The 21,053-nt window shown below is 40.2% G+C and overlaps 1 protein-coding gene across 3 annotated transcripts in view; it reads right to left on the bottom strand.

Annotated features, from left to right (window-relative positions):
- ARID2 (AT-rich interaction domain 2) overlaps positions 1-21,053 on the bottom strand; it is a 124,969-nt gene that overhangs the window by 92,639 nt on the left and 11,277 nt on the right. Inside the window, exons 2-6 of one of the 3 annotated variants that reach the window (XM_077338630.1) lie at positions 20,294-20,420; positions 19,346-19,424; positions 18,437-18,671; positions 18,176-18,269; positions 17,005-17,102 (exon numbers count right to left, since the gene is read on the bottom strand). In XM_077338630.1, the coding sequence (XP_077194745.1) occupies positions 17,005-17,102; positions 18,176-18,269; positions 18,437-18,528 (284 nt within the window). In that variant the 5' untranslated portion in view covers positions 18,529-18,671; positions 19,346-19,424; positions 20,294-20,420. Of the gene's footprint in view, positions 1-17,004; positions 17,103-17,624; positions 17,825-18,175; positions 18,270-18,436; positions 18,672-19,345; positions 19,425-20,293; positions 20,421-21,053 lie in introns of those variants that run through there. The other 2 variants (XM_077338631.1, XM_077338632.1) reach the window with 2 other exon arrangements.

The raw sequence follows: 21,053 nt of genomic DNA, 5'->3' as shown, positions 1-21,053 counted from the left end.
GTTGTCGAGAGGCATTTAGCTGCACTGGATGAGTTCAAATCCCCTGGTCCAGATGAAATGAACACGAGAGTACTCAAAGAACTTTCCAGAGAACTTGCACAGCCCTTGTCCATCATCTTCGAAACCTCTTTAAGGACTGGAGATGTCCCAGAGGACTGGAAAAGAGCAAACGTTATTCCGATCTTCAAAAAAGGGAGGAAGGATGACCCAGGAAACTACAGACCAGTGAGTCTGACCTCTGTTGTGGGGAAGATAATGGAGCAGATATTAAAGGGAGCGATCTGCAAACATCTGGAGGACAATTTGGTGATCCAAGGAAGTCAGCATGGATTTGTCTCCAACAGGTCCTGCCAGACCAACCTAGTTTCTTTTTTTGACCAAGTAACAGGTTTGCTGGATCGGGGAAATTCGGTTGATGTCATTTACTTGGATTTTAGTAAAGCTTTTGACAAGGTTCCCCATGATGTTCTGATGGATAAGTTGAAGGACTGCAATCTGGATTTTCAGATAGTTAGGTGGAAAGGGAATTGGTTAGAGAACCGCACTCAAAGAGTTGTTGTCAATGGTGTTTCATCAGACTGGAGAGAGGTGAGTAGCGGGGTACCTCAGGGCTCGGGGCTCGGCCCGGTACTTTTTAACATATTTATTAATGATCTAGATGAGGGGGTGGAGGGACTACTCATCAAGTTTGCAGATGACACCAAATTGGGAGGACTGGCAAATACTCCGGAAGATAGAGACAGAGTTCAACGAGATCTGAACACAATGGAAAAATGGGCAAATGAGAACAAGATGCAATTTAATAAAAATAAGTGTAAAGTTCTGCATCTGGGTCAGAAAAATGAAAAGCATGCCTACTGGATGGGGGATACGCTTCTAGGTAGCACTGTGTGTGAACGAGACCTTGGGGTACTTGTGGATTGTAAACTAAACATGAGCAGGCAGTGTGATGCAGCGGTAAAAAAGGCAAATGCCATTTTGGGCTGTATCAACAGAGCCATCGCATCAAAATCACAAGATGTCATAGTCCCATTGTATACGGCACTGGTCAGACCACACCTGGAGTACTGTGTGCAGTTCTGGAGGCCTCACTTCAAGGACGTAGATAAAATTGAAAGGGTACAGAGGAGAGCGACGAAGATGATCTGGGGCCAAGGGACCAAGCCCTATGAAGATAGGTTGAGGGACTTGGAAATGTTCAGCCTGGAGAAAAGGAGGTTGAGAGGGGACATGATAGCCCTCTTTAAGTATTTGAAAGGTTGTCACTTGGAGGAGGGCAGGATGCTGTTTCTGCTGGCTGCAGAGGAGAGGACACGCAGTAATGGGTTTAAACTTCAAGTACAACGATATAGGCTAGATATCAGGAAAAAGTTTTTCACAGTCAGAGTAGTTCAGCAGTGGAATAGGCTGCCTAAGGAGGTGGTGAGCTCCCCCTCACTGGAAGTCTTCAAGCAAAGGTTGGATACACACTTTTCTTGGATGCTTTAGGATGCTTAGGGCTAATCCTGCGTTGAGCAGGGGGTTGGACTAGATGGCCTGTATGGCTCCTTCCAACTCTATGATTCTATGATTCTATAACATAAACTAATAGCAGCTGCCATCATCTAAACATAGTTTGTGAGGTAACTAACCTGCCGTTTCTGGGGCCCAATAAAAAGCAAATAAAGCTGTCTGCAGGCAGAAAAGCTTTTCCTGTGATAGCATCAAGCAATACTCCAATTAATTATACTTGTTATGATGGTGAAACATTAGGTGAAACATCTAAATCAATCATCAAACCCAGCTTGTTACAAGTAGCAACTACCTGGTGAACATTTCCACCTAGTGTCTCATGATCCTGATCCACAATTAACCAGTCATCAAGGTAAGGAAACATAGAGATGACATGTCCACAGATATACCACCACTACCACCATGCACTTAGTGTAATAGCCAAACCAAACGGAAGAGAAGTGTACTCAAATATACATAAGCCCTGTCTGCATTTAAGGAACTTCCTGTGTAAGTGACTGATAGCAATATGAAAATATAATTCCTTTAGATCGAGGACTGGAAACCACATATCTGAAGTAAGAAACGCAATCATAGAGGAGGGAGATCATTTTTAATTTGATAAACCTGTTAAAATATTTTAGATCTAAAATGGGCCTACACCTACCATTCTTTTTACTAAGAAAAATCTCAAATGGATAAACATCTATATTTGTATCCACCTTGTTATTTCTTTCACATCTCCCTTACTGAGTTCCTTTAGTTGAATCTTGAGTTCAGGGTACAGGTTATCCACTGCAAGAAATGCCAACTGAGCTGGAGGGAGTGTTAAAAACTCTTAAAATATAGCTCATTCTAACAGTAAGATAGCACCCAGTTATCAGTAGTAATCTAAACCCAGAACCGGATAAACTGTGCCCGTCTATCCTGAAACAGGGAATATAAGCAACTACTGGGGCAAATAGTCATAATTAAATTGGTTACTTATTTTGTTGGTATTACTGGGTCTGATCCCCTGAGGGTTCTGCACTGCAGCTCTAGGTCAGTGAATGCCCTTCGATTTTGGGAAGGGGGTGACAGAAAAGGTCACTGAGGATACACAGACTGATGATATGGCTTCCAACTCTTCTAGAATAGAGTCACAAACTCATGCTGATGTTATTGGAAACATTGCTTCTGAGCTGGAACCAATGAAGAGGACTTCTTAGGTGGAATCGGAGCTGCACTTATGACTGGACCTGTTGGCACTGATTGAACTGAATGAGGTCTGGAAAGGACGTCAGATGACAGAGCTGAAGGGATCTGAGTAGAACCTGAAGGTCCCAAATCGACTTGAATGGAACAAAGACAAGTAATGGTTTTTTTCCAGAGTACTGCCTTCAATCTAGATGCTCTCTCAGTGCACTTTTGGAGTGAAGCACTAGCCTATCTGATATGTGCTGACATTATGAGCCTCTAGAAGACAACTCTGTTTTTCACTATGCAATATTTTTATGCTGCACTTAGCACATTTATTTAAAGTTCCTTGGATGCCATCGATGAAACTCCAAGCACTAATAATTCACCAAAACAGATTGTAAAGTCTTCTGCAAGCCAACTTCAAAAATGACAAAGTAGAACAATTTATCTCAAAGAGGCCTAATATTTCAAACTTCACAAAGAGTTCTCTGAAAAAGGAGCCTAGATGGAACTAAGGGAAGGATCACAAGATGCTCAAGGCAGGAAAATACACACATGCGTTGGTTCATTGGGAGGGTGCACCTCAATGTGGAGGGTTTTTTTTATAAGTAGGAAAGAAAATGTCTGCAGCTGGTCCGCATGTGTACAGTCCCAATGTGGGGCTGCATTAGAAGATAGAAGATAAAACTTAATTTTGAAGTTGTAATTCTCAGAAATGAGAACTTTACTCTTAATACATAAAAAGGAAGGAACAAAATTTGAATTTTCTTCTTCTTGAAGCAGAAACCATTCTATGAAGTCATTTTTTGAACCTTTTCACCAGGAGAATATGAAATACGGACAAGGATTCCAACGAGTCAATCTCTACCTCAGTTGGCTGTATGTTGTACACTGTATCCTATAATTTTCACAATTACTCTGGGCCCTATATTAATGCAGCTGAAATATATCCTTGGTACTATGAATGCTATCTGGCACTATTTCCAAAAACATCTGGAAGGCAGGCACCATAAACTAAGATGCCAAATAGCTTTGTGTTAGATTTTGCTAGTGACTGAAGAAACAATTGTTTCTGGTCACAATACTTAATTATGATGAGAAATCTGCTTTTTTGACATCAATTGAGTTTGGAATTCTAAACTAGTCTTTAATTAATGCATTGGCCAAAATTACCTTAGGTCCCAACTGGAGAGAAAAGAGAGGTACAGGTATCCAAAATAAAATAAAATCATGATTAACTGGTGTCTGCCATATAAGACCTGTATTTTCATTCTATTAAGGAAGAGGATGCAGCCTTTCAAGTATGTAACAAAGCATGATGAATGCTTTAGAGTTAAGTTAGTTAACCTCAAACAAAAATATAATATTTGGCTGTTTTATAACATTATTCTAAAAAACAATGTAGTCTAGCTAATTCTCCTGCAAACAACATCCCCAACATACCGTATATACTTGCATATAAGCCGAGACACCTAATTTCAACACAAAAAAGCTGGAAAAACATATTGACTCGCATATAAGCCAAGGCTGGTGTTTGGATAGTGGCTTTTCCCCCTCCCCTCCTCTTCCCTTTTAGGCAGGATTTTTTTTTCCGTTTTCTTCCCCTCCTCCCCCCTCTTTCCCCTCTTGCCTTTTTATATCCAATCCTTATTCTTATCCAATTCCCTTCTTCTTAGCTGGGTGTTCTGTTCCTCAAGGCAGTGGTCCCCAACCCCCGGTCCGGAGACCGGGACCGGTCCTTCGATCAGTCAGTACCGGGCTGCTGCTCCTCCTCGTCCTCCTCCCTGGCTGCTGCCTCAGGGGCTGCCCTCCCACTCTGCCGCCAGCTCACCTTTGGTGCTTTCCAGCGGCTGCCATGGCTGGGGCTCCCCTTCAGCGTGGCATTGCACGTTGCTGCTGGCAGCACCTCCCAGCACGAAGTCTGGGGCGCCAGCGGGAAAGCAAGTGGAGCAGGAGTTCAGGCGGCTGCGGCGATGTCCCTTGGCAAAAGACAACACCCACAGGGCCTCAGTAAAATTGTCAAGCATTGACCGGTCCCTGGTGATAAAAAGGCTGGGGACCACTGCTCTAGGAGCATTTCCTCCTTCTGCTCCCTGCACTCCCTCTGAGACAGAGGCTTCAGAACTTCCTGCAGCAGCAGCATATACTAGCCTCATGCTAGCCTTGTTAAGGCAGTGAGGGGGGGGGAGGCAGAGACTGCTCTTCCCTCTCCTCCCACTGTCCTTCCTGGGCTTGCTGTGTCTCTGCTTCCTGCATCTGCTTCTTCAGTTAAGTATACTTGTCTCCCACCACCGCCCTCGTTTCTTGTTTGGCAGCTTTTTTTTATACCCCCATATAAGACGAGGGGGCATTCCTTTTGAGGGTGGCGGCTTTCCCCTTCTGCCAAGCAGTTTCCTGACAGGGAGGCCACAGAAAAGCCCTTTCTCACTTAAAATACTGCCCTGGCAGCTGATCTTTATACTCTGCAGATGAGCTGTAATTCCAGGAGCTCTCCAGGCCCCACCTGGATGTTGGCTACCCTTGGGTTCAAAATATTCCTGGAGGTTTGGAGGTAGGACTTCAAAATTGTACAATGCCTCAGAGTACGGCCTTCAAAGGAGCCATTTTTGCCTGCAGAGCTGATCATTATAATCTAGAGATGAGCAGCAATCTAGATAATATGGTAGAGGCTTGCAGACTGCAGTTGGGAGGGAGTGGTGTATGTGTGTCCCTCCTAGTCTATGGACTATGGCCAGCCCTTACCAGCAACTGCTTGTATTCTGGGGTACAGACAGACAGAACAGCATCAGTCCTGTGAGTCTGGAAAGTGCAGGAAAATCTAAATAAAGAATAAAGATCTAAATTAAAAAATAAAGAATATTTACAGCCTGAAACTATAAATAGTGAAGAAGTAAATGGCTGGAGAAACATGGGAACTGAATTGAAGCTTGGCCTGGCAAATAAAAAAAAACAGTATAAAAAAACCTTACCAAGGTCAAGACTGCTGTGCACAGAGAGACCTTATCTTAGGGTTGCCAGCTTCCACGTGAGGTTCTCTACCCCATTTCCCTCATGGGGAGTCTGCTATGGGGAGAGGAAGGGAAGACGACTGGAAACTGCTTTGAGACACCTAAGGCCTGCTGGGTCACTACAGCCTATTCCCAGTTCTCACAGACCTCTCACAGCCCATATTCCTCACAAGTTGTCTATTGTTGGGAGACGAAAGGAAAAGCTGTTTGTAAACCGCTTTGAGACTCCTTTGGGTAGTAAACAACAGGGTACAAAAATCCAGTTCTTCTTCTTCTAAGGAGCAACCGTGAAAGAAGCATGTGGGCACATAACAATTTATTAAGTGAAAAAATGGAGACAGAAGGAACAGTGTGGACACCTGTGACTACCCCATGTGGATTAGGGCAGGGAGACATTTCAGAGTCTGTGGCCTAATTCACACAAGAAGGGAAATGACGCAGAACCAGGAGGAATTGGTTGCCGTGTAATTTCCCTCTAAGAAGAGTGTCCAGTCTGATTTTCTTTTCACGTATCTGAACACATGGTTCTGGAAAGCTCATCTGTAACCACCATGCCACAATTCCCAAAGGTCAGTCCTCTCCTACACTCAACGAACATTCCAAACGACAGGTTCCTGACACCCATATTTCCACATCCATGCCCTCATTTGTCATCATGCCACTAGAACATCCCATAGAACACACACATTCAACCCCATGCCCTTACAGACTGAACAACTCTTCCCTTTCCTCTTCCCACCGCCAATCTCTAGCGCCTGTTGTATTCCTGGATACTATGGGCTTTGCCGCTAGTACTGAAATAAACACTGTCTGCCAGATATCACCTGATTTGATTGTGAATAAAAGGGACAGCTACATAGGTTCTTCAGCTTCTACTCTAGTTGGATCTAAAATGGAGCAAAGGTCCATATTGATGCATAAATGCTCACATGGATGAGGAGAGCTCAATCCTCTCTCAACCAACATTCATAAAACTTTTCTCCCAATCTGGCTCAGGTACCACAAGTAAAAGATGCAATGAACATGGATACCACCATCATATCCAGTTTATTACTAGTACTACTACTACCAACACCACCACAAACAACAGCTTTATTTTTATAGCTTGCCCTTTCCAGTTGGCTCAGGTTAGGTAACAACAGTGTAGCTCTTCATCACTAGTAATGGTAGTTTGCTAGCAATTTTGTTGTCTTACACTGTTCTCAACTTATATGCAGGCTGAAGCTATTTAGTGATTGGCCTTTATAAAGGACTGATGATATCAGAACAGGTATCCAGAGAAGCCAAATACGCAACAATTGCACTAATAAGTTGCATTATATTTTCAAAACACCACAAATAAACACTGCTGGATACCAAAAGTACTCACCAAGAATTTCTACTACTGAACACCAAATGTACTCATTATTCACCATGAGGGCCACATCATGAATGCCACTGCTTTGAATACGACCAATAACATAATGCTAATTATACCTTTACTTCAAAAACATCAGTCTCCAGTGAACTGGATTTAACAACTTACTCGGCAACTACTTTGAGAATAAAATTAGTTTACTCTGTAGTACAGAGTACTACAGTCAACACACTTTTCTCAACAGAAAGGCAGGCCTATAAATATTTTAAATTGTGTACTACTATTATGTACCTTTTATATTTCCTATTTATATGGTTTACGTGAGCATGGTATAGTGTTTAAAGTGTCAGAGTACGATCTTGGAAACCCAGGTTCAGACCCACATTCTGCTATGGAAGCTCACTGGGTGACCTTGAGTAAGTCACACACTCTGAGCCTAACCTCCCTCACAGGAATAAAACAAAGGAGAAGTAAACAATGCAAGCGACTTTAGGTCCTCCCTGGGGAGAAAGACAGGATATAAATAAAGAAATAAATGTGATGTTGGTCCTTATACTACATATTACCAAATTCTGAAATGGGTTCTCCACAACTTTTTTTTTTAATGAGAACCAATCAGTAACTGTGAACACTTTTGGAAAAGTAGATGGCTGTTACCATAAAATAACTGCCAAGGAGTGATATGACGCACAATGGCAAGTGTCGTGATGGCCCAAGGTACCACTATGGGAAGTTCTGTACAAGAGGCTCTGTAATGCCAGGGTGCTATTCCAAGACTACCCATGATCAAGAGGTAGAGGAGGATCTGATCAACAACCTGTGCACTGATTCACTGTTTCCTCCTGCCTTCTGTCTCTTCATCATTCAGCCACTGCCTACTATTATCTCATTTTCCCTTGCTATTATACAATAACCTACTATTGGAGATAAACTACTTTCAATTATATTTAATTCAATATGTATATTCTAGGTTACTTTCCTAAAAACCTAAATTATAATTTGTACACATTGCTACACGTACAAAACAAAGATCAATTTCCTTTGATCTACAAGAAATTATTCTGCATACTCCATGCCACAGAGCCAGTTTCATAAGATTCTTCCTCAGCCTTGGAGTTGTTTCAGTAAAGCTTCGATCTAGCCTCTAACTTCTCTTGAACAGCACAGAATTAGTTTAGATTCAGAAGGCCCAGTACAAGGGTTCATGTTGCCTTTATCTAGCACTGCACAATTCCTTGCAACTAGCCAGCAACCACTGGCACTGGGAATAAAATCAATACTTTGGTAGTATAAAAATTACAAGTATTTTTATAGAATGGGAAAGCTGACCACTGTGCTCCTAACATATGGAATGGGCCCACTGCTCATAACACTGGTACATTTATATGCTACCTAGGAAATGTACAAGGAAATTTCCTATAGTTGAGTTAAATTCTGAGGAATTGTATACCTTTACCTTATCTCTCTCAGAATATGATAGCTGATGCAAACACTAACAAATGTACTGGAGGATATAGGTTAACTAACATTCTAATTTGTGAATAATTCCACATGCCGGCATTGGTACAATTTTTAACAAACTGCAGCTAAGAGTAAAATTAAAAAGCACACTTCCGGTAAACACATACTCACTGCCCTCCTTTAAAGTCTTTCATTAACACTGTAAAGTATCTGTAGGGAAACATTCTGAACTTACTAATTTAACTGCATAAAGATTAAACATCTAAGTTGCACAACAGTCCAGAAATATTGGCAGTCCTTACATCACCATATTGACCAGGAAAGTCTATGAATGGTTTTGGCATTTTGGCTTTTGATGCTGACAACAATTCAACAATGCATAAAATTAGCATACCTGTCAGGCAGGTTAAAACAAACTATGAGCTAAATACTATGAAGCTGTTTTGCTAATAGCAGCATCTTCTTTCAGTGAAACATGCTATCTTTTACTGGAGCACAGTTCCACTATCAGTAGAACATTCACAGATTCCAATTGCTTATGTTCAAATAGTTCAAATGCTATTCTATAGTGATCAACTTTAAGGGGAGGGAAACTACTGGTGCTCAGTCCTCTGCACACAATAGCTGCTAAACCAAAAAAAGAAAAAACCCTCAAATCAGTTGCCTATAGGAATGTGGTATACGTTCAGTGAGACATTTGCTTCAAAATAGTATCTTCTAATTTCCAGCATACTACACAATTGATCTAAAACACATTCTAGCAAACAACTGAAACTTTACGTGACTTCTTAGTCCAGGCTTTCTCAACTTGGGGTTCCTTGAATGTGTGGGAGTTAATTAATTTTAAATATTTTTTGTTTTATATATTTTTATTAAAGTTTTAAACACAGTTGTTTATGTATTTTATTATATCTGATGATATACACCACCCTGAGCTGATTCAGAAGGGCAATATATCTAATAAATAATAATATATATTTTAAAACGTTTAAACATTTATTGGGTAATATGATCATCTATGGACATGTCGACCCACCCCTCCCCCTCCCCTGGAGGGGGTTGGAAAGGAAACGGCTATGCTTCCCAACTATATTCTGCAAGATCATGCCACTTCTGGGGTTTCTGGAAGCCTGAAGAACATTTCAGGGGCTTTTTAAATGGTAAAAGAGTTGAGAAAGGCTGTCTTAATCTATTACATTATGCTGGCACATTACTCAGTTCTTTACACTTTAAGCACCAGCCAATGAAATGAGGAATAAGTGTTAAGTTTACCAACTAAAATATGTTCGTAACTGTACTAGCTACTTATTAAAGAGGAAAAGACTCTAGGTTGGATCTGAGGATTCCTCCCACATGGTCAGAAGTCTTCTTAGAAGTCTATCAAATGTGGACAGGATTGTTCTTAATTGCCAATTTTATACTGAATCTCTGCTAAAGAACTCCCACAGGAAACTATCTTAGCATCTATGTATGTGGAATAATTTACATCAATATCCCTTGAAAGTCCATCATGAATACTACCCCAACATCCTTGACAGGTACAGCCATGACCGCCATCATGTGCTGTAGCTGTATACCTATTTGAAATATAACTAATAACAAATATAACTATTTGAAGAGTTAAGGCATCCTATACCAGAAAATCCATGGCACTGTGATATGTGTGTGTGTGTATAACCCTCTGAATATCCCCATATGTAATCCTGAACAATGCTTCATTAATAACTACCATTTAACTCCACTAGCATACTTCAGTTGCACTGATGATATATTCCACATTTGGACTCAAAATGAGGAAACATCCAAGATATGTCACTCATATTTATGCTCCTACCATTTATAATAAATACCATTTATAATAAACTAGACCTTATTGATTACAAGACCTACATCAACCCTCTGAAAGCTATACTGTGCTACATGAATACACTTTATACAGTAAACCAAATGACTACTATATTCACCTCAGCATTACCAGTCACAGCACATTATGTGGGTCATTGTCTAGTGATGAAATATAACTAACTTTGTAGATCCAAGACACCTTAATAGACACTAGGGAAATCATATATGAATTCTTGACCCTCAACTATCAACATATAATAATGGTAACAAAAATTGTCCCTGAAGATTTTAATAAAACAAGCTACATAAGAAACAGAACATGACTTGCTTGATCATTATATGACATAATAATGAAAGATGCTGCAGCAAATTATAAATGATCTACAACCCATTCTTAAGAGTTACGACACTGAGAGAAGCAGGAGGAAACCCCATTACAGAAACCACCAACTTGAAACTATGGCTCACTGTTAGCCAAATAAGTGCATGACACCAACATCAAGTGCTCATTATGCCTTGTGATTAAAGCAGATAACAGTTTAGAATCTCTAACATTCAAGGTTATTTACTTGAAAATGTTATGAATACACACAAAAAGTATACATTATCATCAATGTTCAATGGCAGTTTATATGTACCAGACCTCTTGCAGCCTAAGGTGACTGGAATGTCACAAGTCACACATGATGAACTAGAATATAAGTAAGCCCATAAGTGAGTTTCTTAACTTGCCGGGCTATTCTATTAAGAATCTCAAAGTAGTCAGTCTGATAACACTGCACAACTGGAATATGAAGTGGAAGAACAAGAATCAAAACGTAACAGTGTGAACTGATGTCTCAGTTACTATTATTACAAAACATGATTATGATGGAAAGATGATAGAAGACATTTATGAGTCTCACTTTATAATAACAGTCTGAAGAGTTCCCCTTTTAAAATAAAAGAACTGAAGTTTCAAGCTTGCTACTGTTTAATCAAGTTTCAGCATCTGACAACATAGGCTGTAGTCTACAAAGTCACACTCTTTTTGATTAAAATATCTGATATTTCATGAACTCATTTCCCATAACACAAGGTTTCTAAAACACAATGAGTCTCCTGAAATCAAGAAAAAAAATTGACAATTTCTATGAATAACTCGCCACCCAGTGGCACAGTATGTTTCCCCACTGCCATTCCTTAGTACTAGAGCTAATCAAGCTCTTTTGGTTGACACTGGTGCCTAAACATTTACCTGGTACCTTTAAAAAAAAAGTAAATACAAATAAATATCTCTTAGTGTTCCATGCTTGTATAAACACTGATATACAAAACAAAGGGTATAAATTTCCTGATAAATTTGTTGAAACAAGTTTTCCATTTCTACAATTAATATTATGAGTCAATACATCTCAGTGATCTCAAAAATGTTGTACTATATAATTGTCAATACAGTATAAATTCTACAGTATACCTGATGCAACCAGAAGACTGCATGTAAACAATCATACAAACGATGGCTAGGAAAGATCTGTGGCGTTAGTGCATTTTGAATGCTGCATATAGGTCTGATCTTTAAAAAGGTAGTGCTGCAAAAAGTGCAGAAATGGGCAACAAGAATTATCAAGGGCTTGAAGCAACATTCTTCAAAATAAATGAATGTGAGACTTTTCTATTTGGAGAAAAGAGTTATATTAGCAGATTTATAAAACTATGCATGGGATACAGTAAATGGATAAACACTCCCCACCAGCCCAGTCTCTTTCCTATTATACCACAATTCACAGACACCCAATGAAGTTGATGAGCAGTAGGTTCAGGGTAAGTATAAGGAAAAAATTGAAAGAGTAAACTCCTTGTGGAATTCACTGCCAAAGAATGCAGGAACAGACCCTATAGGCTATAAAAGGGGATTACACATATTCATGAAAGATGAGGCCATCAACTGCTACTAATCACAAAGACTAAATGTCTAGAAACGATAACAGAGAGAAGCTTGAATCTCTATGCCCCACTTCTAGTAACATTTACTTGGCCACTGTGTGAATCAGAATGTTGAACTGGTCTGATACAGCAGGGTAGTTCTTATGTCCTTATTCAAATCCAAGATTTTCATACTCCCAAACATCTAGTAATGAAGTAGAAAATTCAAATTTTAATCTCTGGCACGTATCTGTCATATAATTTCAACAATATACTCCAATACTCTATTGCAAGTGGGGTGACACTTAACATGAAGAAATCCTGCATGACTGGTGATATTTCATGCATCAAATAATTTTACACATTGTTTCAACATCACATGTAAAGATACCTGTGACTGGACTCCCATACAAATGTGCAAGATGAACAAATTAGAGAAGTGAAATGCCATCACTACCATTATGCTATAACTGTAGTCCTTGGGGTTATTATTGAATGATTCTCTATCCAAACGATTCACACATGTTTACAAAGGTCATGGAAATCCTGCAAGAATCATTTCAGGACTGGAAAAACAAGTGCTATCAGTGAATTATAAAACAGAATAAAGATATCAGCTACCCTACTATAAATTATTTGCATTAACTATTTGCTGTGTCCTGCCATTTCTCCACAATAACTGTCCTATAAGAAGGGGGGAAGGGGGCTGCTGTCAAGTCACAGCTGGCATACAGCAGTCTCTTAGGGTTTTTCAAGACAAAAGACACTCAGAGGTCCAACTTTGTCTAGTGATCCTGGTATTTCTTGATGGAGGTCCTCCAGCTGGGCTGATACACAGAAAAACAGGTGATACAGCTCCCAGCACTTGGAGTCCAATTAACACTGGCACCTAACATCAAGAGTCTGGGCATGATATTGGATCCCTTTTTATCAATAGAGGCTCCAATCACAAAGACAGTCTGCCTGGAATTTTTCCATCTGCGCCTGGTGACATAGCTTGCACCCTATCTCTTGAAGCCTAAGAGTGATCCATGCAACAGTTACCTTGAGAGTGCTTCGGAAACTCCAACTGGTCCAAAATGTGGATGCATGAATCCTGACAGGGACTCACTGGAGAGTACATATAACACCAGCATTCACCCAGCTGTATTGGTTCTAGATTGGAGACCAAATAGGTTCAAGCTGCTGGTGCTAACCCTTAAAGCCTTAAATATGTAGCTATGTGACCACCTTTTCCCTTATAACTCCCCAAGAGTGTTAAGATCTTTGGATCAACATCTGCTCAGGGTCCCTGGCGCAAAAGAGGTGAAATTGGCCTAGCTCCAGCCTGGTAGAATGTGCTCCCAGGACAGATCAGGGCCCTGCAGGGCCTGAATCAGTTCTATAGGGCCTGTAAAATGGAGTTATTCCACCCAGCTTATGTAGAGCTTAGAATGGCTGGTCTTGCCACTGGAATGAGAAGAAGAATTGGAAGACTGGCTCCTTGCCAACCCTCCCCATCCTTCTGAGAATTTTAGTTGTGAGGGCCTAACTGTAAAAAAATTAACTCTTTAACTTTATATGCTTTTTTAAATTGCTGTTACCTGCCTGCACAATATGGAAGGATGAGATAGAAATAAAAATGTATTTTTCTTATTATGGTCTCCCCTTCAAATACAAACCAAGCCCAACCTTGTTTAACTTCTGAGATAAGGATAACCTTGGTTATACAGGTCAGGGCATGAAGTAGATTAGGCTGACATATTATTTCTTGCTCAGGCAAACACAAGGTGTTCCACGGCTAAAAGTGAATTAGGATTTGGGTTTATAATCTATAAATCCAATGGATTTATTACTTCACCATACTGGTGGTATTACTAATTATGAATTTTTGCCATGAACATTTAAAAAGGAAAAAATGGCTGATATTAAAAAAATTTATTTTACTTAATCAAAAATACCGCATATATGAATTCAAATATACCTTTCATAAGTCATCTTGATCAGTACTGATATGTCTACAGATAGGATTCTAGTAAAGTAATATTCATGTACCTCAGAATGGAGTTTTATGCTTCTTTCTTCAATCTTACCCTGTTTCTATTGATGCCTTCTTTCTCTGTCTCTACTCACACCTCCCAAAGCAATTGTTGTGCCTCCTTAGGGAAGTCTACATCACATGTAAACCAAAGCCTTCTATTCCCATTTCACTCTGAGCAGCTGGCAGTTGTGGAATCACAGAAAATCTACATTTCTATCACCACAAAGCTACTGAAGGCAAATGTTTATGAAGATCTTCCTACAGGCAGATAGCTCTAATAAATACCTATTTTAAAAATCAAGTCACAAAGCACTTCCAAGTTTGGTTGCAGTTATAACAATCCACAGTGATTCTAGCGCAAAACCAAGCATGACACAAAAGATATCAAAATAAAAGACATACCTATTACCAATATGATCAGCACTGCAGTCAATTCCTTGGACTATGTTTCATGGACCAATCCTACTAGCCTATCAGTCAACAGCAGAACTGGCATAGTCCCCTTGTGGCTTGTAAAAGTTAAACACACTTGTAAAACTGGTAGGATCCTTCACATATTCTCAAATTAGGAACAAGAAAACTTACTACTTCAAAAAGATACATACTGACATTAATTCACTCTCAAATCAACTTCCAAATACTTATACCCACTCTCCTGAACTCTCTCCTTAAAACAAGTGTCATTCCATATGAAATTTTGCAGTTATAATTTGTGTCCATACATAAAGAACAGATTTACAGGATCAAAAGGCACAGATTTACAGATTCATCAAAGAAGGAAAATCATCATGCACCTAAACTAAACCATACTAAGAATCCAGTTATATATATATTATAAATAAACAGAACTAAACATTATTTAATATTTTTTCTAGAATTTTTCAGAACTACAAAAATCAAGTAGTGTTCAGATTCTCCTTTACTGATTTTTTTTCAAATCGCTAACCTAACTTAACACATTACAGATTAAGCTCCTCAAGTGAAGCATTTTAGTAAAACAAACATTATATTGCCTGTTGTAAAAATAGCCCCATAACTTTCTAGTATTAATTTGGACATGTAATATCCTTTTAAATATAGAAATCCCATACAACTTATTGGAACTTGCTTCCAAGTAACATGCTGGGCATCAAGGAACTAAAATGAGATGTAAAAATGAACTGATAATTATCTTTACAAAATTTTAAAACATGAGAACATCCAGATGCATGCTAGCTTTTGCAGAATGCTAATTAAGAAATCATTAAACTAAACATACAATCTACAGTTTTACCTGTTCTACAAATATTCTACTACACTAGATGTCCTAGTGAAATCATAATGAACATGCACATAGGTCTTTTAACAAGGGCCCATAAAAGCAAAAGCAAAACAATCATGGGTTTTCTACTATTCTTTAAGGAAAGTTGGGGTATGAAAATATGAAATACAGGAAAGCCATAGGCCAGTACAAGGTTAAGCATACTTCTGATTCATTGATTTAATGGGTTTAAAAAAGCTGGACTTCGTATGTAATATTAATTTTCAAAAGATGCACAGACCATGCCCTTTAATTCACTCTCTTCATTAGCTTTCTAATGCTTAACATTCATAGATTAACCCAACAAACATCTCAAAGCATCCTTGAACAACATCAGTGAAGCTCCTCACAGACTAAACTGCAGGTGCACATAAGTAAATATATGCTGAAGGTTCTTATTATGGTTTAATATTACTAGCAAAATCAAGTGTACTCAAAAATGTATTCAGCAACTTTCTATTCCAACAGATTCTAAAAAATCACAGGCTTCCTTGTAACTCTATGCCACTTCTACACTGTTGCTGTGAATTCTACAGCTTCAAACTTGGAAGTCAATCTAGGACAGCCAATAGAATTTACTTATGTGCATTTACTACATTTCCTCATGCAAAATGCTAAATATCCAACAGATAGCTGGATCTTAGGTTGTTTAAACAGAAATATTACAAAACAGAATAGTTTGTATCCAGATGAAAACTAAAATACTGAATATTTTTTTCTTAAACCAATCTTTCAAAGTGTCTAAAATCACATTATTTCCGTAAAACAATAATAACCAGACATTACAAATAATATTGTATCATAGTTTTGCCAAACAATGTTTTTATTATTAAAAACAACCACTATACCACCACTAAAAATGAATTAAAATTTTAAAAACCAGCACTGCCAAAAACACACACACACAAATTGCAAACTGAAATTACCAAAGTCTGAAAGAAAACCAATTTCAGTAATTTTAAAAATAGAAGCCATTCCCCACCCTTTGTATTTCTATGCAAACAAAACTATACCTTGATAGATTTTTTGATAATTTGTATATTGTCATCATTTATTTAAAAAGCAATATTTTCTAATACATATTTCACATCCATATACAACTAAAGTCAAGCTACCATTACTATCATTAGACTGGTTTCTAAAACTACATTCATCTACTTAGCAGAGCCAGCCTTACTATGATATAAATTTTAAATATTCAATAAAGTGCTTCGTATTTTCTTTGTTCATTTAGGAAGTGTAATGTTGACAAAAATAAAATACAAAACAATCTAAATGCTTCAGAGCCATAAACAAAAGGACAAAAACCTACAAATAATAAGCTGGACACAAAACGATTTTAAAATGTGTGTGAGAGAGTTTTTAGTTTTCACATCCTAAAAACCCCAAGTGCCACCTCATGCTCAATACTGCTGCAAAAGTCCTTATCAACACTCACCGCAAGTAATACTGTTTTAAAGCGAAGGCAGCGTTAGAACAACTTCTGGGAAAGTTAAACTCTTCTACAATTTCTCCCCACTGATTCTTCTCCGATACCTGTCAAAAACAACACACAGAGATGCACAAGACACACACATACACAACGTCGTTGGCAGCTACCATCCCAAAGGCTACCAGGAGACAAACGCACAGGATAAATATATAGATTTATTTCGATTGGGTCTGGGAACTGCATTTCTCACTGACAGGCCCTGGAGATACGATCTTGCTCCTCCCCTCGTATTTTACAACATTTATTTTATTGGGGAGCGAGCAAACGAAAGGGTTTGATGCCGTGGAGAGGGATTTGTTTTTGTCTTCCCAGCCTGGACAATAACCAATCGGGAGTCCCTCTGTCGCCTGCTTTTAAATCCTCCCGCGGCCCGTTAAAACCCAAAGAAGTTGAAAATGAGCCAAGAAAGTCTCGGTGGGGGCCGCCCCCGCCGACCGGGGGTGCAGGGGGCCCGTCCCGCCGAGTCCCCCCTCCGCCAGCTCCGTAGACATAGAGAGGCCTTTCTTTTGAGGCCTACATTTCTGTCCCTAGCCTTGAAGCCTAAAGATGGCTATTTGATTACACACCGTCTTGCCTGCCCCTTTTGTTATTTCTCCCTGGAAAGGGCTCGGAGGGCAGCGCCTGGTCCCCCCCACGCCAGCGAGGATCATCTCCTAGCCCATGCTCCGTGCCGATTATCGATGTTAAACATGCCCGCTAATTTTGAGTTGCACTAAAACTGCACTCAGACACTCTCTCTCTCTCTCCCTGTGCGCGAGAGATACACACACACACTGAAAGCGGCAACCACAAGCGGAAGAAACTGCTTCACACACAGCCTTTGCCACCCTCCTCCCCAGGAAAGGAGGGAAGGAGCCCCAAAAGGGGGAAAGGGGAGCATCGGGAGGCTGCCATCAGCACCCCCCAACTGCCCCCCCCTTCACCGCCTCACCAACAAGGCCAAGCCACCAACCTGCCTTGCCTGCTTCCTTCTTCCACTTCCCCCCCCCCGCCCGATCCAGCCCGGGAAAAAGGCCGATCCCGACCCCCCCGACTTCCCCTTCGCCCTCCCCGGGTCAGAAGAGAGTTTCGGGAAGAGGATCGCGGGAGGGAAAGGCGAATTAAAACTTCCACTCACCTTCCCAAATCCGCCTAAAGTGGTGACTCGGGTGTAGAGAGCATGAAGATCCAGCTCCTTCCCACCCACCACAGGGATCTTCTTAAAAGGAGACCTGCCAAGAGAGAGACACACACACAAAAACAACTTGTCAACTCGGGGCCCCCTTTCCCCCCCCCGCCGGGGGCCGCCTTGTCCTTCAGGGAAGGGGCTGGAAGTTAAAATCGGTCGGTTTAAACAGCCTCCCCCCATCATCCCCTTCCATCTCCCCATTTTCCTCACCCTCTGCTGTGGTGAAACTGCCGCAGCTCGTCCAGGAAAGCGAGTCCCTTTCTCCGGTGGTCTGGTTGGTTTTTGCCAGTCGAATTTGCCATATTTTTTAAGGATTAAAAAAAGGTTTGGGTTTTGTCTCCTTAAAAAAAATCCAATAGAAAAACAACAACAATCCGCGGCTCCTCCTTGCCTTTTAAGAGACCCAGGTTCCTGTGCTCGGCCGGGGATCAGCCATGGAGAGGGGCTTGTTTCAAAAAAACACGGAAAAAAAGAAACGAGAGAAAAGTTTAAAAGGAATAAGGGAGCCCGGCGAGAGTGGTAATTGCGAGTCCTGTCTCCACACAACACACAGGGAGGGAGAGGGGCACCTCTCGGTGATTCTTGCCGCTGCCGCTGCCTGCCTTGCCTCTCAGCACCACAAACCCAGCCGATCCAGCCTGCACATGAGACTCAACATGGTGCTGCTGGATCACACAATGAATTGGGTTAGTGTTGTGGTAGGGTGGGGGTTGGGAAGGCTGGAGTGAGGTACTGACAGTGTGTGTGTATTACAGACGCGGCTCCATGAAATCTCCCCTCTCCCTCCCTCTCTCTCACTCACACACACACACAGTACAGCGACGGTGGTGGCGGCGGCAGCGGGATTCACTTCTCTCCTCTCTCAGACAAAAAGATCTGAGGCCGCCGTGCTGCTGCCTGGGCGAGAGCGCAAGACAGCGAACCCCAGAGGCCAACCGAGGCACTGCAAAAGGCAGCTCTGAAATGGCAAAAGCCAGCACTGCCAGCAAGCAGTTCCTGGCGGGGAACAATAGGCTTCTCTCGCGGCTAAGGGCTCATCTGCAATGTGCCGCAAACTTCACACAAAGCCGGGCGGAAAGAGACAAGGCGGGGTGAGGGGGGAGAGAAAACGGCTACTACCGGTTGTTCCAGGGTTAGGGGCAGAGGAAACGTTCCATTATTCCCAAACTTTCAAGAGGCGAAGTACTTTCAAGATTTACTGAGGGAGAAAAAAAGAATTGGGGACGAAAGTTAATTGTTTTATATTATTTTGTCTGAACTGTTTCTTCAAAGGAAAGGAAGAAAATAATATTCTACAAAATTTAAAACCTTGCAACATCTTAACTGGGGAATACATGAGGCTTAGTATAGAGATATATATTAACCCACACATATATATACATATATGTAATATGTGTATAATGATATTATTATATGTATTATATATAAACTAATACAATGTTATAAGAATACTTGTTGCCTGCAATTCAGGAATCAGGATTGTCCAGAACAAGGCATTAAAAAGTTTCATGAAGTAAATGGCATCTGATGATTCACAAACTGTACAAACCTTATAGAAAATAACAATTTCATCAGATGTTTAGAGCTACCTTCCTCTTGAGAGGAAGTATATCTAACTGATGTAGCATAATGGCTAAGATAATAAATGCAAAGGCCACCTCATTCATGAACCTACCAATTTAGAGCTAAGGCAAGCCTCTCAGGCTCACCCCCCTCACCTGCAATAAGCAGAACACAAAGGGCAGTTAGACACGATACACCTGAAACACTATGAGCTCTTCAAATAGTTTATATTATGCTTTGATATTTTTAAATAAACTACTTGTATCTAGACAAGAATGCTAAGGTTTATTGCTGCTCTGAGTCATACTTGACAAAGTTCTGTGTGAATTATTGTGTTCATTAAAGTTTGTGTATATAAATATGCATACATTCAGTGTTTCTCAAACTGGCCAGAGTGTCATATACCAATGAGAAGCGGGTTCAAGCATTTTGCTAGTCTTATTAAACCTTATTAAGAATCAAATTTAAGGATTTCTCAGTCTCAAATATGGGTTACAAACCTACCCTTTTGAAATCTCTTTAAAATAATGACTTTGTGAGTCCTTGACTATTGTAGATCCACAGAACAGTCTTAAACACTTTGGTTTTGGAAGGATGTGATTTTCATGATTATACTCCATGGCACATTAGCCTGGAAGTAAAACAGTGCAGGGTGAAGAAACAAATAGGAACCATGAGAAAGAACTGAAGTAGGGTATTATAGAAGCTACAGGTAAACTGATAAAAATATATGCAGCCGGTAGGAATTCTGTGGGTGCTCTGGAAATAAGAAGCTTGTGTGTTAAGTGCTGTTAAGTCACTTTCTATGCACTGGTCCTCCAAGCCTAGCTCTGCTCTTGCAAACTGATGGCCATGGCTTCCTTGATGGGGTCAATCCACCTCAAAGCCTTCTACTTTCCCTAGAATAATTGTCCTTTCCAGGATCTAGGCAGATAGAGTGGGTGGGATTTCATAAAATTTGGAGACTATCAATTATCTTAGGAAAATATTATGTGCTTGTGTCAAATTCTATTTTTTAGTATGCAGGTGCTTTAATCTGTGCACAGAAATTCATGTTTCTGATAAATGCAGACACTGTCTAAACCACTTAATAGAATTAAGCAGAGAAAGCACTTAATTTTCAGAAATTGGCTTCATTGTGTCCAAGCATTTACTATTTTGAATGCAAGTGACAGAACTTGTAAAGAATAATAAAAAGGTCATCCCAGCTCCAATTACAATGTTAAGCCTCTATTTATGGAAGACAATGTCACTCATCTACATT

The sequence above is a fragment of the Paroedura picta genome, chromosome 5 (genome assembly GCF_049243985.1).
Source record: "Paroedura picta isolate Pp20150507F chromosome 5, Ppicta_v3.0, whole genome shotgun sequence".
NCBI classification, from domain to species: Eukaryota; Metazoa; Chordata; class Lepidosauria; order Squamata; family Gekkonidae; genus Paroedura; species Paroedura picta.
The sequence above is the reverse complement of the archived record's forward strand: the minus strand, read 5'-3'. Positions and strand labels throughout refer to the sequence as shown.